This window comes from Anopheles gambiae, chromosome 3, assembly GCF_943734735.2.
Source record: "Anopheles gambiae chromosome 3, idAnoGambNW_F1_1, whole genome shotgun sequence".
NCBI classification, from domain to species: domain Eukaryota; kingdom Metazoa; phylum Arthropoda; class Insecta; order Diptera; family Culicidae; genus Anopheles; species Anopheles gambiae.
The window spans coordinates 19,870,902-19,885,020 of NC_064602.1; the positions used below are offsets into that span (position 1 = coordinate 19,870,902).

The 14,119-nt window shown below is 49.4% G+C and overlaps 5 protein-coding genes across 5 annotated transcripts; 2 read left to right on the forward strand and 3 right to left on the reverse strand.

Annotated features, from left to right (window-relative positions):
• Window positions 1-285: 285 nt before the first annotated feature.
• LOC1279843 (transcription termination factor, mitochondrial) lies at window positions 286-2,774 on the reverse strand. The gene is made up of 2 exons (XM_319620.6): window positions 1,987-2,774; window positions 286-1,914 (listed from the first exon to the last, which is right to left on the reverse strand). The coding sequence occupies exons 1-2, from the start codon at window positions 2,360-2,362 to the stop codon at window positions 413-415; spliced, it is 1,878 nt and encodes a 625-aa protein (XP_319620.5). The 5' UTR covers window positions 2,363-2,774; the 3' UTR covers window positions 286-412.
• A 21-nt stretch (window positions 2,775-2,795) lies between these two features.
• Window positions 2,796-5,562, forward strand: LOC1279844 (conserved oligomeric Golgi complex subunit 4). Its single transcript, XM_552742.4, has 5 exons — window positions 2,796-2,998; window positions 3,090-3,287; window positions 3,363-4,196; window positions 4,266-5,404; window positions 5,477-5,562. The coding sequence occupies exons 1-5, from the start codon at window positions 2,909-2,911 to the stop codon at window positions 5,517-5,519; spliced, it is 2,304 nt and encodes a 767-aa protein (XP_552742.3). The 5' UTR covers window positions 2,796-2,908; the 3' UTR covers window positions 5,520-5,562.
• Window positions 5,549-6,753, reverse strand: LOC1279845 (ATP synthase mitochondrial F1 complex assembly factor 2). The gene is made up of 4 exons (XM_319622.5): window positions 6,550-6,753; window positions 6,291-6,487; window positions 6,116-6,226; window positions 5,549-6,043 (listed from the first exon to the last, which is right to left on the reverse strand). Exons 1-4 carry the CDS (start codon window positions 6,620-6,622, stop codon window positions 5,612-5,614), a joined length of 813 nt encoding a protein of 270 aa, XP_319622.4. The 5' UTR covers window positions 6,623-6,753; the 3' UTR covers window positions 5,549-5,611.
• A 209-nt stretch (window positions 6,754-6,962) lies between these two features.
• LOC1279846 (uncharacterized) lies at window positions 6,963-9,034 on the forward strand. The gene is made up of 3 exons (XM_061662612.1): window positions 6,963-7,049; window positions 7,165-7,794; window positions 7,878-9,034. The coding sequence occupies exons 2-3, from the start codon at window positions 7,251-7,253 to the stop codon at window positions 8,708-8,710; spliced, it is 1,377 nt and encodes a 458-aa protein (XP_061518596.1). The 5' UTR covers window positions 6,963-7,049; window positions 7,165-7,250; the 3' UTR covers window positions 8,711-9,034.
• On the reverse strand, window positions 8,800-13,970 carry LOC1279847 (putative defense protein Hdd11-like). Its single transcript, XM_319624.5, has 4 exons — window positions 13,420-13,970; window positions 10,096-10,322; window positions 9,855-9,985; window positions 8,800-9,513 (listed from the first exon to the last, which is right to left on the reverse strand). Exons 2-4 carry the CDS (start codon window positions 10,301-10,303, stop codon window positions 9,349-9,351), a joined length of 504 nt encoding a protein of 167 aa, XP_319624.3. The 5' UTR covers window positions 10,304-10,322; window positions 13,420-13,970; the 3' UTR covers window positions 8,800-9,348.
• Between the last annotated feature and the right edge of the window lie 149 nt (window positions 13,971-14,119).

Genomic DNA, 14,119 nt, shown 5'->3' on the forward strand with positions numbered 1-14,119 from the left:
TAATTTCGTATTGATAGAATTAAAACTCCCAATCGGACCTTATTTTATGAGTCCCAACCAGAGCTTTGCATTTAATTAAGAATAATGTACTCGCTCAATAACAATAAAAAGCAAAAACAAAATCATCTCTTTCATCTTTCTGGGGCGGTTTTAGCTTCGAAATTAACATTCAGTTAACTTTTAGTTACATGTTAAGTATGTAAATAAATGATTTTTAGTTATTGTACATGGTGTTTTTGTTGCAATGAACCAACCTAATTCAATTATTACAAAATAAACTGCATCTACATTACTCCTGACTCTATGGCCAACTTCTGCATTTTATTCTGTATTTAGTTTTTTTGTTACATTATACTCCACAATTGCTCAAAGGGCTGAAGAACCATTCTTCCTTTCCAATCAACCTGTTCTCCTAACCATACTGTTGTACTTTGGTCTTGCGCTCCTTCGCATCGATCCACTCCTTCACGAACAGATCGTACTGCCGCTGGCTTTTGCACACAATGATGAGCGATTTGGGCCGGCAGCCGATCTCCTTCAGCTGGGCCATCCGCTTCTTCGTCGTCTGCAGGCTGTGCATCAGTATGCGCGGGTTCAGCCCAATATCGTTCGGCGTGTAGTCGAGCTCGTCCAGCAGATAGTCGATCACCTTCTTCACCTTCGTGATGCGCACGTTCCGCACGGACGGCGCCTTTATGAAGATCGAGTTCGCCACCTCCCGATCGAACCCTAGCCGCTTGCAGAAATACTCCACGATCGTTTCGTTCTCGCCCAGCAGCGCACCGCTCTCCTTCGTCAGCTGGAGCGACTTCTCCAGCACCACGTCCGGGCACCGTACCATCCAGGGCATTAGTTTCTTGCCGCGCACCTCCTTCGCGCGGGCAATCCTCTCCGCCACGATGCCGGGCGAATACTTGAACGCCCACAGGTCCGCCAGAATGTCCTCCCGGTTCATGTGCTCGAGAAATAGTTTCAGGTTGGCGAGAAAGCTATCCTTCGGGATGCGAAACATGAACGTGCGGCGGGCAAACTGTTCCGTCACCTCGCCCGGCTTGAAGCCGGTACTGTCAGCGAAATAGTAGATGCGGTTCGTGTTGACCGGCCCGAGCTGCTCGTTGTTTAGATTGTTGACGATCTTTTTGAGCTGATACGCCTTCAGCACGCACAGCGGCACGACGTCGTTCAGGTTGCGCAAGCACTGCAACGTTTCCAGCGTCGCTACCTTTTGGTGCAAATCTTCCCGCTTCGCCGTCAGCATGGGCGCGTGCTGTATGATCACCTCCGCGACCACTCCCTTCTCGAGCAGAAATTCAATATTGTCCACCAGATGGACGGACCCTTTACACTTGTCGTAGATCGCGCGGCTCGTCTCCTCCGTGCAGCCGAGCAGCGACTCCATTCGCTTCAGCACGTACGTCTCAAACCACGTGCCCGTGACGCTGTCTTTAAACACGGGCTGCCGTCCCTTCTCGATCACCGCTTCGAACGATTTGCCCAGCGCAATGTCCGGTACGCGCACCATCCAGGGTTTAATCGTCTCCAGCGGGGAGTTTTTCAACGCTTGCAGCCGCTCGCGTATCGAGGAAGTGGCGTACGCCAGCACGGACAGGTGCCGCACCACGTGGGCCGGTTCGAGGTGCGCCAGACAGATGTCCAGATTGGCGATGAACTTGTCCAGCGCAATGCGGTACACTCGTATGTTGGTGGCGAAGAATTTAATCACAACCGGTACCTCCGTGCCGGTTCGCTCGCTGAGGTAATTGATCCGATTTCCGCCCGGGATCGTTTCCTGCTTGGCCACGGCAACCATACGCTCGACGGCTTTTAGCGAGGCTTTCAGGAAGGGCGTCAGCATTTTGCAATCCTCAACCGCAGGAAGTTCGCGCAATAGTTTAAGCTTTTTAGCCAAATCATCTGAGGTAAAACAAAGGGGAAAGAAATAGATTAATTTACTTAATTGTTGATTTATCGACAAGTTCCACCTACCGGTAGGTGTGGAAAGCACACGCGGATTTTCGTAGATAAACTTATCGTCGATCCCATTCGCCCGCAGCAGCTCAATATTATCTGTAAGCAACCTTGCAGCAAACACGCGCAACGCTTTCCGGTTCGCTTTGTACAGCTTTTCCGACTGTTCGTGGGTACAGTTGAGCAGGTTTTTAAGCCTCGACAGCAGCTCTTCCTTTTTCCACAGTGCCGTCGCAGCGGAGATGGAATCATCCAGCAGCGGCAAATCGTCCTTGTTTGCATCGTCCGTACGGAAGGCGTGCCGCAACAGTCCACCATCGACGGCACCGGCGTACAGCGCTCTAGTGGTGAACGGGCTGCACGTTTTCGGCAGCAACTGGAGCAGCTTCAGCATCTTCGACTGCTCCTTTTACTGCATGGAGCTTTGTTCAATTTGCACTTTTCCACTCGAAATTCAAATCACGTTGCAGGGAGCAGCGCTGCGACGGAAAAAAGGTGTTTGATAACCAACCGGCGTGTGAGTGTGTTGAGCAACTGTCAAACAAGGATGAATGTAAACAAAGCGCGTTTTGGTTGGAAGTTGGATCCACTGTGCAGGGAGTTTGACGCACGATTCACGGATATATTGACCGGTAAGACTGATTTTATTTCTTTTTCGTAAATAATGTTTCGTAAAATTTAACTTTTTAGCAAATGCTTTCAAAAATAAACAATCTTCTTGTAAATTAAGCATGAAAGTGACCATAACAAACCGACGGTTCACGTGTGGTCAGCCTCCAGCTGTGCTTTGTTGTGATTTGCCAACTGACACTTTCAAACGCCACTGACATTTCCCCAACTGACACTTTGCCAGCAGGTCACTTTTCCCTTGGCAAATGTAAACATTCGCGAGCAGTCCGTATTATTTAGCCTAATTTCGGTTAGTTCCCTAGCGTAAAAAATGTTAAAATTAAACGCATTCATCGAGGATAGTGATATTAGCACCACGGAAGGCATAGAAGAAGTATGCCAACGGATAACATCGAAAGAGGTACACCCGTCGTTGTCGCAGTGCCATCCGTCACCGTACCACCCACCCTAATTACACGGTTCGGTTGGTTTTTTCTTTTCTTTTCTTGCAGCAACAAATCGATTCCCGGCTGGAGGAGATTCTGTCGCAACAGTGCCAGCTCGAGGCGAAGATGCGCAGCATAGGGGTGGCCCTGAGCGGGCTGAGCGTGGTGTCGGACAAAAGCCGCCAGCTCTCGGACATGATCAATCACACGGCAACACTGGCGGAGAGTGTAAGCGCCAAAGTGCGAAGGCTGGATGAGGCGCGGGTAAGTGGCGGATGGTGGGCAAATCGGTCCCTCGAAATATTGCTCAATTGCTTGTTCCACCGTTTCCATTGCCAGAGCCGTGTGTCGGAGTGTCAGCAGCGGGTTCACGATCTGATCGATCTGCAGCTCTGCAGCCAGGGCGTGATGAGTGCGATCCGGGAGGAAGACTTTGAGCAGGGCGCCGGGCACGTGAATCGCTTCCTTTCGATGGACAAAACGCTGCTCCAGAAGACGGCCGATGATGTGAGCGGATCGATAACGTCCGTCAGCCAGGCGGTTTCGACGCTCGAGCAGGCGACGGTCCAGATGCAGCAGATGGTAAACCAAAAGTTCGACGAAGCGGTCAAGCGCGACGATCTCGCGTCGGTGGAACGGTTCTTCAAGATATTCCCGCTGCTCGGCATGCACGACGAGGGGCTGGAAAAGTTCATGACCTACATCTGCGGCAAGCTGCAGGTGAAGGCGGCCAAGGAGCTGCGCTCCTCGATGGACATTGCGAAGGCGGAAAAGCGGGCGGCGGTTGCGTACGCCGACACGCTGACGATACTGTTGGAGAATATTGCGCGCGTGATCGAGGTCAATCAGGCGATTATAGAGAATTGCTACGGACCGGGCCGCCTGGTGCAGATTTGTCGCATACTGCAGCGGGAGTGCGACGACGAGGTGACCAAGTGTGTGCAGGAGTTTTGCCGCAACCGACAGACGGGCAGAAGGATTGCACAGATTAATGATTACATCAAGAATGCGGGCGGCGGATCGACGATGGGACATTATCGCAAACCGTCCGGTGGTGGTGGCGGATCGATCGATAAGCTAAATGCGAAAGATATCGATAGTTTGATCGGGGAGATCACGATCATGCACTCGAGGGCGGAACTGTACGTGAAGTTTATCAAGCGAAGATGTGCTGTAAGTCGGCGTGAGAGTGCCACCCTTGAGCCTTCCTCTATTAATTAAGCTTTCCTCGCTTTTTTACAGAACGATTTAGAGAAAAGTTCCCTCCCGGCGGAGGTCAAACAAGAGCGGCTGGCCGAACTGCAAACCCTTCTGCAAAAGTCACGCCTCAACACGCAAATGCAGGAGCTGCTCAGCACCTACCTTCTGTTCGAGCGCTACTTCATGGAGGAAAGCGTGCTGAAAGCGATCGGGCTGGACAAGCTCGAGGAGGGCCAGCAGTGCTCCAGCATGCTGGACGACGTGTTCTTTATCGTGCGCAAGTGCATCCGCCGCTCGAACGGTACGCAGTCGCTCGATGGCGTCTGTGCGGTGATTAACAACGCTGCCAGCTGCCTGGAGGAAGACTACATGAAAGCGCTCAAAGCGCCACTGAAAGCCGGCTACCCGACCGGGTACATCGATCTCGCCCAGGCGTACAATGCATTCCAAAGTTCGATCCAGCAGGGCCGGCTGCAGACGAGCGATTCGGACCAGGCGCGGGGCCGGTTCATCGCTGCGCTGAACAATGCCGACATGTCGACCGAGTTTATCGAAACGCTCTGGAAGATGATGACCGAGGAGACGGAAATCACGTTCCCGGGCATGAGCGCACGGGAGAAGGAAAAGCTGGACAGCTGTCTGGGCGGGTTGAAGTCGGTGGGCGATTCGCTGAAGGCGCTGGTCGATTTTGGCTTCCAGCAGCTTCGCTCGTCCGCCATCAAACCGAGGTTACACCCGTGGGTGGATCAGTTTCTGACGCACAACCACAACCTAACGGAGGAGGAGCTGGCCACCTACGAGGCAAGCGAAACGTTTGTGCAGTTTTTGATCGTGCAGATCGATGGGCTGCTCAACTCGTTCAAGGTGGCTCTGACGCCGCGCAACTATGACGCGCTGGTCAGTATTGTAACGACGGAAATAACGGCGCGAATGGAGCGGGCGGTAAAGAAAACGACATTTAATCGGTTGGGAGGATTGGTACTGGATCAGGAAATTCGTGCCCTTTCCTCGTTTCTGACGGGCGCAACATCGTGGTCGGTAAGGGACAAGCTGGCAAAGTTGCTGCAGATGGGGACGATACTGAACCTGGAGAGTGTTTCCGAGCTGCCGGAGTATTGGGAATCGTCGTCGGCCAGCTGGCGGTTAACCGCCAACGAAGCACGCTCCATTTTGGCACTTAGGTAACATTGGCGAATCTTTTTTTCTCATTGGATTGTATTTAACATTCGCTTTCTTTCTCTTTCCCGCCCCAGGATCGACTTTAAAATGGAGGATATCAAGAAGATAAAATTGTAACCGTTAATAAAATGCTAGCAAAGCAATTGTTTTACCACTACAACAGCAGAGCGTTTCGTATGCATGCTTTCTTTGTTCATCCTTTTCCCATTTTATAGTGAAATTTTCTCCTTCACAAACGCATTGCTGGTGTTGAAGTAAATGTACAGCACGGCTGCGGACAGCCGAGCCTGTGAATCGAGCCGCTGGATGTCATGGGCCCACTCTACCTTGCCCCAGTGGCCCTGCTGGAATTCTTCCTCAAGCCGGGCGAGCTGTACCGCCTTCTCGATCGAGATGTACCGATCGGCACAGGCCATCGTCAGGATGATGGATTTGATCGTGTCCACCGCAAACACGAACCCGTGCAGGGCGGCCGTATTGTAGGACGAGAAGTAACGGCTTAAATTCATCGCCATGCCGGGCTCGAACGTGGGCACCACAAGGGAATCGGTGGAGGCGAGGTTGATCTCGTACCGCTTGTTGCACCAGTCGACGATCGGGGTCCACTCTTGGCTCTGTAGCTTTTTCAGCTCTGGTTCTTCCTGTATTTGGAAATAGAAATGCAAATAATTTAAAGGAAATGCTTAAAACACGAAGAACAGTTTTGTACGTACACTCGAGTGGAACAGAACGGTATCGGTGTTGATGTAGTTTACCAAATAATTCACCATATCATGCTTCTGCAGACTGTTCGGGTTATCAATGACTGTGCTGCTCAAAGCGGTCTGAAAAAAACAATAATTAAGGCGTAAAAAGAACCTTTTCCCAATGAAAAACCACAACTCCTACCAAATGCATAGACGACCGGTCAATCACATCCTTCTGGGCGTCCCATTCCATGGCAATCGCGACGGCCAGTGGTTCACTTTCCACGTAAAACGGTAATCCTCTCGGTGTTTTCAGCTTCCGACTGTCGAGTGTGATCTCGAACCGGCCATTGCTGGATATTACGCCGGTGTTTCTGTAGAACCGTTTCGGTGGTGCAGCTGAGGAAGGATAGGTAATTGAATGTTGCGCTTACGATTTCACCGATCTTTTTCACACTCACCATAGTTTCTTATGCTTGTCTGTACCGGCGAGCGATGAATGCGGACCAAGTTGGATAGACACGAACGAAGCATTTTCTTTTTTACTTATCCACCTGCCGGCAGACTTACTTACATAAATGCACAATTGCTGCACAAACCACAACGGCACGATGGATTTGTTGTGAAACAGCTGGCAATGGAAACACGCCGATGACGTTTCGTTTGACATTCGAAGGAGTGAGTGAAATGTGCCCGTTTAAATTGTGATAAACAATTTAAATTTGGTTTTTTAACTAAAGTAAATGACTTTTACAGTCCCAATAAAAATATTAAAATTATCAATCGCGTTTAAATTTCCATGATAATGCTTTTCTTATCCAAAAATCGTTAAAACATGATTGTGCGTGAAAGTAGCTCTTACTGAGCGCTTCCAGGCTGTCAACAAAAGCGGTTTTGTTCGGCGCATTTTGTTTACATTTCCTCGAAACGCTCCCGTGTACGGTCGAGGCGACTCGCTGCGGTAAGTTTTGGGCGGGATTTTATCAAGCAAAGTGATTTTCTGTTCGCTGTTTTGCTAAATATTAACTATTCACTTAGAACAGAAGGTAATGTTTCGTTTTCTCATTCCTTTTCAGCCTCCATTTTGGAGCGTCGCTCGTATCATTCCATCATTCTGTGCCATTCCAAACCCACCTCCATTCTTATCCCACACCCATGTGCCATGGCTTCCGAGTATCCAAATTTCCACCCGAACAAATGCAACGTATGCTTCCTGGAATCTCCCATCGCCAAACCGTCCGTCCCCGCCGCGGGCCCGCTGCTGCTGTGCAAGAAGTGCAAGCTGATCAAGTACTGCAGCAAAAAGCACCAAACGTACGATGCACCTTCGCACAAAGAGTTCTGCACGGCCGTCCAGTCGGTGCTGCAGAAAAGTGGCACCGACCATGTGCTGCGCTGTGCGGAATCGTTTCTGGGCAAGCGGTTTAACAGCAATCCCGAAAATTTGATCGCATTCATGAATCACGTCCACTGTACCGGTTTGCTGATCTCGAAAATCCTGCAACGCCCGCTGTACCATCACGAGAACCAGATGCTGAGCTTTCCGGCGCTGTGCAACGTCTGCCTGGAGTATCGGGCGGAAAGGCTGTTCTTTTGCGACAACTGCCAGCAGGTGGCGTACTGTAGCGAGGAGCATCAGCAGAGCGATCGTGAGGCACATGCCAAGTGGTGCGACGGATTGCGTCTTAACTTTTACTACGGTATAGGTACGCTGCTCACTGACAGGGTATATGTTATAAATCACTCATTATTAACGTATATCCGCTTTTTTTTTTTTCTTCCCTTCCAGACACTACAAACTGTGCGACAAAGCTGTACCCCATCTTTGACTTCGAGCAAGACGAAACATCCCAAAAGCCCTTCCCGAAGGACACATTCGAGCTGCTGAGCGCTGCAGCGGGGCGCGACATTCAAACCAGCCACACCGAACCCGGCCTCGAGCTGGCCCAGGAGCTCGAAAACATCAACGCGGCGGGAATATTTTCCCCCGTCGGGACGATCCTGCACGTGCTGCGCACCGTCGGTCTGCAGCACGAGCTAGAGGAAGAGCTGAACGTGTTTGTGCTCGGTGCGGAGCAAGACTACCTGTGCTTCAACCCAGTCACCGAGGCGGTCCTCTTCCGCTTTCTGCCGAAATTACGCCGTCTGCGCCTGTACCTCATCGGCCCCAACGTAAACGACGCGGCAAGCAGCATGATGCACTTCATGAACAATCGCACGGTAGAGGTGGAGGTGTACCGGTACCTGTTCCACAAGCTGCCGCCACAGTTCAAACTCCCGAAGCCGCACCTTGCCGTGGCTTTCAACTGTGGGTTTAACGAGTTCTTCGGCACGGGCAAACACACCTGGGATGAAACGATACGCCAGCTGCTGACCATTCCGAACGTGCCGTTCGCGTTCACGTCCTACACGCAGCGGGAAGCCATAGAAGATGCGGCGATCGTGGATCTCACCGGGCAAACCATGCCGGACACGTGCGGTAAACTGGTGTTCATGAGACGCAACGTAACCAATCCATTCCACAACCCGGTCCCGATGCGCAACCCAAACCGGGACGATAAAACGGACGTACTGTATTATGAAAATGGGTACCTGTCCATCTGCGTGATGCAGATGGATTGAGGGACGATGGGGGTCTTTTACGGGCCGTAACCCGTATTTTACTCTTTTGAGACGAAACAAGGTTCTAGCTTTTTTTTACACACACACACACACACACACACACACTGAACGCCATTTTTAAAAACCTAGAAGACGAAGGTGAAACAAATTTCACACGACACTACACGCTTCCCTTCCGTCGGTCTTTGATATGCCATATATCTGCCATTTTACCTTGGCGGTATGTATTTTTTTTTAAATGTAGAACTAATAATGAACTTTTCACGAATTTATAACTAATAACACATCACAACCAATAAAGTACAATGAGTAGAATAGACGCGATAGTTTTGTATTTTGTTGTATTTTTTTTGTCAATAATAATGTGTTTTTATTGTCATTTCAGGTAAAACGGGAAGATTTGGGGTGTGGAAAATCTTCGTAAGCTAATGAGAATGAGTTGTCCGGTTGGGTAAAAATCGGAAAGACACAGTCTTCCCGATGGTGAACAAAAAAAAAGTCAGCTCTCTAGTAGTAGGTTTGCTCGCTCTCCGCTCCATAATACTGCTCCGAACCACTCGTAAAGAGGTACATCCCCGGTGGCCGGTCACCGGGACCGCAGACATACACACCGGTTGGTTGACGCCCCCGTCCAGTGCTTAGTTCACCTTCAGGAAGTCGGACGTGTGCTTCACCCAGAAGACGCCACCGTTCAGTGCGATCGTACAGTAGACCTGAGCCTGCTCGCTCAGTCCCTTCGGGGCGATCCAGTTGAAGGTGATGGCGTTCGGGGGGGTCGTAATCTTCTTGTGCGTAATGGCCGACTGTGGAGTTAGGAAAGAAAAGGAAAGTGGTGAAAATTAGATTTCAATTTGACAAGTTAATCGCTGCTAATCATCGTTCGTATTCGCAACAGTAAAGCTGGCATTAAGGTAACGCTCTGTCACACCTCACATAACACCAGACGGACCGGACACTATCGCATGGCTTTGATGGTAATTTAGAGCCCCGCTAACCAGTTAGAACGGTCGGGCCCATTTCGTGTCTAATTAATATCCATTAGCAATCTCTCGGGGAGCGTTGTTACCAGTTTCGCGAACACGAACAGCGTGCCGTTAGAATGCAGCAACGGTTACGGCGCCCGCGCATTGGCACCTACACTTACCGCCTTGGAGTTGCCACAGTCCAGCTTCTGGATGTAGTTGTTGTTCGGCGGCACGTCGAATGCACCGACCGGCGTTTCGCCTACGCGCGTCTGGCAGAGCAGCCCCTTGATCGTGTCCTTGGCGCTGTTACCTATCCCCGCGTTGATAGGGAGTGGAGACGAGCACGAGGTGAAAGGATTTTGTAAGTTTTGCTCATGTTTATTTGATTTCTCTATTTCCCCCTTCCCACCTCCCCCTTACCTTGCACGGTGATCGTGACACCTTCGCCGGCGTTGATCTGCTTCTTCGAAAGGATGATCTGGTACGGGGCGGCCGACTTCTGCGGGTCGGTGTGGTGCTGCGGGATCATGTCGCCGCAGGCACCGTTCGGTGCACCGGCCGAGAAGCTAAGGGCCGGGGCGGCACACAGGGCCACGGTCAGCAGAACGCAGGCGAAACGGTAAGCCATCGCGGAGTGGTGGTGATTGCTGTGAATAATTAAACCGCCAGTGGTTAGTAGCCGTATGTGTGGGAAGGTGTGCGCATGGTTACAGAAGCAATTATTCGTTACGGTTGCTACATCTAATGAGTGATAAGACGTGCTAGAAGATCAATTTAATAACATTGTACGATCGTGATTTGGTTGGGTAGGAGCTAATCCAATCTTCTTTTCTGCTATTTAATACGATTCTAATTGGAATAATTGAGTCCTATATGACGTCTGAACAGTAATCCAATTAAGAATCGTCTATAAGAATCGTAATAGAAACAGTTACGCTACTCGATCGAGCGGGGAAATAGAAAGCCTTCCGCAACTAGTCACTTAACGAGCGCCACAACAACCCGCGTAAGGTCATGTACGATCGTCTTCATAATCACCTATAATCGTGCCCCGCACGTGTGCGCCAGTAGTGTCCGGTAGTGCGCACACTACCGCCGGATGCACTTCACCACAACATCCTCATGGCGGATGCGTACACCTTCATCCGGCCTTGTGCATTCTAGATGAAGCTTGGAAGTTTGGACTTTTTGTTGTTGTTGCTACCGGGGTGATTGCGGTTGTTCCTTTCTAGCGATCGTGTTATAGATACCACCGCTAACTACTACCTTTGCACTAACTGTTTGTTTGCCAATCTCTAGTAAGGTGTGATAGGCGGGGAGGGCATAAATGAAACCGAGAGAGAGAGAGAGAGAGAAACGATAACAACAAGAAAACCGAAAGTAACCTGCAACTGCTTAATCGGTCGTATCAACAAAACTGTCCACCAACACCGCTCGTGCATATGGGGCCTGTGAACCTGTCAACCGGTTCGCACCGTAATTATGTGGGACGGTATAAATTAGCATAACGGTGGGGGTGAGAGGGGAGAGGGACAAGGGACAGCGCTGTTCGCATCTCAACTGGTTGAGACTTTTGGGTCAATGCTGTCCATGTCGGGTGACTACATAATCACAACGAGTCGGCGGTTGGTAAGGTTGCTGCTGCTGATGCTGTGTCGTGCAAGAGATCGACCTCCCGTCTACGTTTCCGTTCTGGTTCGTAGCTCAGCTTAGAGAAGTCTACTCTCCCCCACCACCAAACACACACACACATATCAATCGAGAACGAGAAATCAATCAAGTCTTCGGGGGGCTCTCGCTCACGGCGTCTTTGCGATGGCGCCCGACCAGGTGCTGGACCGCGCCGCAATTTCGGAAAGGCCTTGAAACGTGTGCCGCACACCGCTCAACCTTCGCCCCGCGGGGCTCACCGCACGGGTCATTCACCATTTGGACATGAGATGGCGCGATGATAAATGTTGTTACCTTATTGCGAATATGCTCGGAGCCGAGGAGCAACGACGCACAGTTTGAAACAAAAATCCAGCCCAATCAAAAGGGGCTCAAGTGAAACGGGTTTTAATTTGTACATTTTGTTGTTGTTGTGTTACTTGCTTTTGCGGATAAACCCAAATAGATGAAAAGTCTCCAGTAATGGTATAAAAAAATCCAGGAGTTTTTACGCATTCAGGCTTTGCTTTGCGATCGCGATCGCAAGATACTAAACCAGCGAAACGTGTTGTAAAAGAACGTTCAGGAATGAAGGCTTCACCATGCCGCCGGCCAAAGCATGTCCAATTTATCATCCGTACGGATTATTGCCAAACTGTTTTGACGATCCTGCTTTCCTTCATCCCTTCCCTGACGCCGGCCTCGATCGTGTGTATGAAAGATCGTCCAAGAGCAAGAGGTGACCCTTGTCCCCCAGACAGCCCCATAAACGATTTTTTTAGGGAACTGGTTTTCTTCTCCTATTTTCGGGTAGGACGCAAGAAGACGCAATCTAAACACTTTTACGATCCGCAGCCTCCGTCGAAGCGGAAATCCTTCAAATTATGTATAAGCTGTATGGCGAGGGTATGAGCGGCGCAAAGCGAAAATTCGGCATCTCCCTATGCTAACACAAATCATGTTGCTAGCTGCCGTGCCTCCCGCTTGGCCACTTGCTGTGCGGGATCATGGCACCGAAGGTTAACCGCTTCGAGATCTAATGCCCTGAGCGTATTGATTCGCGGCGTACAAAGCAACAAAACGCTTGTACCAGTCATTGCCCGCTTCAATAAAAATGGCCGATCAGTTGGCGTCAGTTTTTGCGATGCCTCGTAATGCGATCCTGCAAATGGTGGGAACTAGGAAGTTTATTGCTTCTTAGTTGACCAATGCAGTTCGCATTCAAATTGTTTCCTGCATCGTGCTGTTTGTCCACTGAAGGACACATTTTTACTACCGTGACAGGCGGCAAAAGGGTAGTAGAAGCTGTTGCCAGTTGCAATGATTTCCTGAGAAGCTCATTTTAATAGCTTTTTTACACTATTAGACACTAATGGAAGATTATTTTATGTTTTGCACGCATTAAAATCGCATTAAACACGTCTAATAAATCTAATTTTCAACGAGCGTTACTATCATTTTCCGCTTTACATCATCATTTGGTGTGATCGGTCTTCCCGCGTTCTACGAGCTACGAATAGGAGAAACAAAAAATGGCAACAATAGTGTCTTATTTCCCTTCGATTCGAAGGCAAGATAAGCGAAGCATTGCCCAGCGACTCGTACAGCTAAGCCCGCGCAAGGAAATCGTTATGTGATCAGCAACTCACGATCGCTAGTGCGCACAATTATAGATAGATCACTATTAGATGCAACAGTAACGGATGACTAACAACTCATGTACATACATACAAGCTTTGGGCTTTTTTTTATATTTACTATGACGATCTGCTTCCATTTCCTGTTGCAAACAATATTCGGAAGTAGCAAATATGTTTGGTAAAAACAAAAGCATATGACTTATTAAGCTGAAGCTTTTCGTTAAACACAAAGCTGTTTGCCATTTTTAATAAACTATTCGCCTGCCCGATACGAGGCCTTCTACCTTCACTGATGCTTCTAATGATCGAGGGTCACCAAATTTTTAGTGCGACATTTGACGCTCGATTTAAAATCTGTTTCACCATCACATTTCACCACGCTTCACTGAACTGCAAAATGGGCTTTAACTCTAACGCTAAACAAACGAATACGGTGCGCTTCCGCCGGACTTACCTGGTGTTAATATACGGTGTGATTAGATGGGAAAAGGAATTTCGATGAAGCTGAGCTAGGAGCACGCTGGAGGCAAGCAAACACTGTGTTGAATTGATCCTCTCGAATCGAACTCAAAACGCTTATTGAAACGAACCGTTGCACGCTGTGGAGCTTTTGTTAGCGGCGGGCTCGTCGAACGGCGTGAGAGCGAACTCGCCCCGCTTACGGTTGAGGTGGTATGGCAGTGAAGGTTTCAGGGTATAGTTGAGAGGAGAACACGCCGAATCTTTGGGGTTTTTTTTGCTCACTATTGATGAGGTAGCATGAGAGAATGATGGTGGGTAAGTATGATGCCTTCCACTGGGTACACACGCACGGGTGTTAACGTGACGTAATGGATGGTGCGCGTACGAGAGAGAGCTTTTGTAAGGGGGCAGAGGAGTAGATGGATGCACCCCGATAAGGTAATTGGGTACGACTGTTGTCTTGGGGCCCTTTTTTTTTGGAACAGTACTGCATTATCGATTGTATTGATTTTTGACTGTATCATACCGCAGAGATGAAGAGGTGCAGCCTGAAAGCGAGAGTGGGTCAGTTGGAACATAATAGGAGAATATTTTGAAGACAACATTTTGCATTACATTTAGAGTCAAATAAAATATACATTATGTATACAGGCTAGAAATACTGCCGGTTTCATTACAATTACTCAGAATTT

Bases quoted from the DNA above. Each gene is read 5' to 3' on its own strand.
- LOC1279843 (XM_319620.6), bottom strand. From the start codon at position 2,362: ATGCTGAAGCTGCTCCAGTTGCTGCCGAAAACGTGCAGCCCGTTCACC. The intron at 1,915-1,986 runs GTAGGTGGAACT...GTTTTACCTCAG, and splicing joins TGTGCTTTCCACACCTACCG to ATGATTTGGCTAAAAAGCTT.
- LOC1279847 (XM_319624.5), bottom strand. From the start codon at position 10,303: ATGGCTTACCGTTTCGCCTGCGTTCTGCTGACCGTGGCCCTGTGTGCC. The intron at 9,986-10,095 runs GTAAGGGGGAGG...ACGCGGGGATAG, and splicing joins TGTCACGATCACCGTGCAAG to GTAACAGCGCCAAGGACACG. The intron at 9,514-9,854 runs GTAAGTGTAGGT...CTAACTCCACAG, and splicing joins ACTGTGGCAACTCCAAGGCG to TCGGCCATTACGCACAAGAA.
- LOC1279845 (XM_319622.5), bottom strand. From the start codon at position 6,622: ATGCTTCGTTCGTGTCTATCCAACTTGGTCCGCATTCATCGCTCGCCG. The intron at 6,488-6,549 runs GTGAGTGTGAAA...ATCCTTCCTCAG, and splicing joins GACAAGCATAAGAAACTATG to CTGCACCACCGAAACGGTTC. The intron at 6,227-6,290 runs GTAGGAGTTGTG...TGTTTTTTTCAG, and splicing joins ACCGGTCGTCTATGCATTTG to ACCGCTTTGAGCAGCACAGT.
- LOC1279844 (XM_552742.4), top strand. From the start codon at position 2,909: ATGTTAAAATTAAACGCATTCATCGAGGATAGTGATATTAGCACCACG. The intron at 2,999-3,089 runs GTACACCCGTCG...CTTTTCTTGCAG, and splicing joins AACGGATAACATCGAAAGAG to CAACAAATCGATTCCCGGCT. The intron at 5,405-5,476 runs GTAACATTGGCG...TTCCCGCCCCAG, and splicing joins CGCTCCATTTTGGCACTTAG to GATCGACTTTAAAATGGAGG.
- LOC1279846 (XM_061662612.1), top strand. From the start codon at position 7,251: ATGGCTTCCGAGTATCCAAATTTCCACCCGAACAAATGCAACGTATGC. The intron at 7,795-7,877 runs GTACGCTGCTCA...CTTCCCTTCCAG, and splicing joins TAACTTTTACTACGGTATAG to ACACTACAAACTGTGCGACA.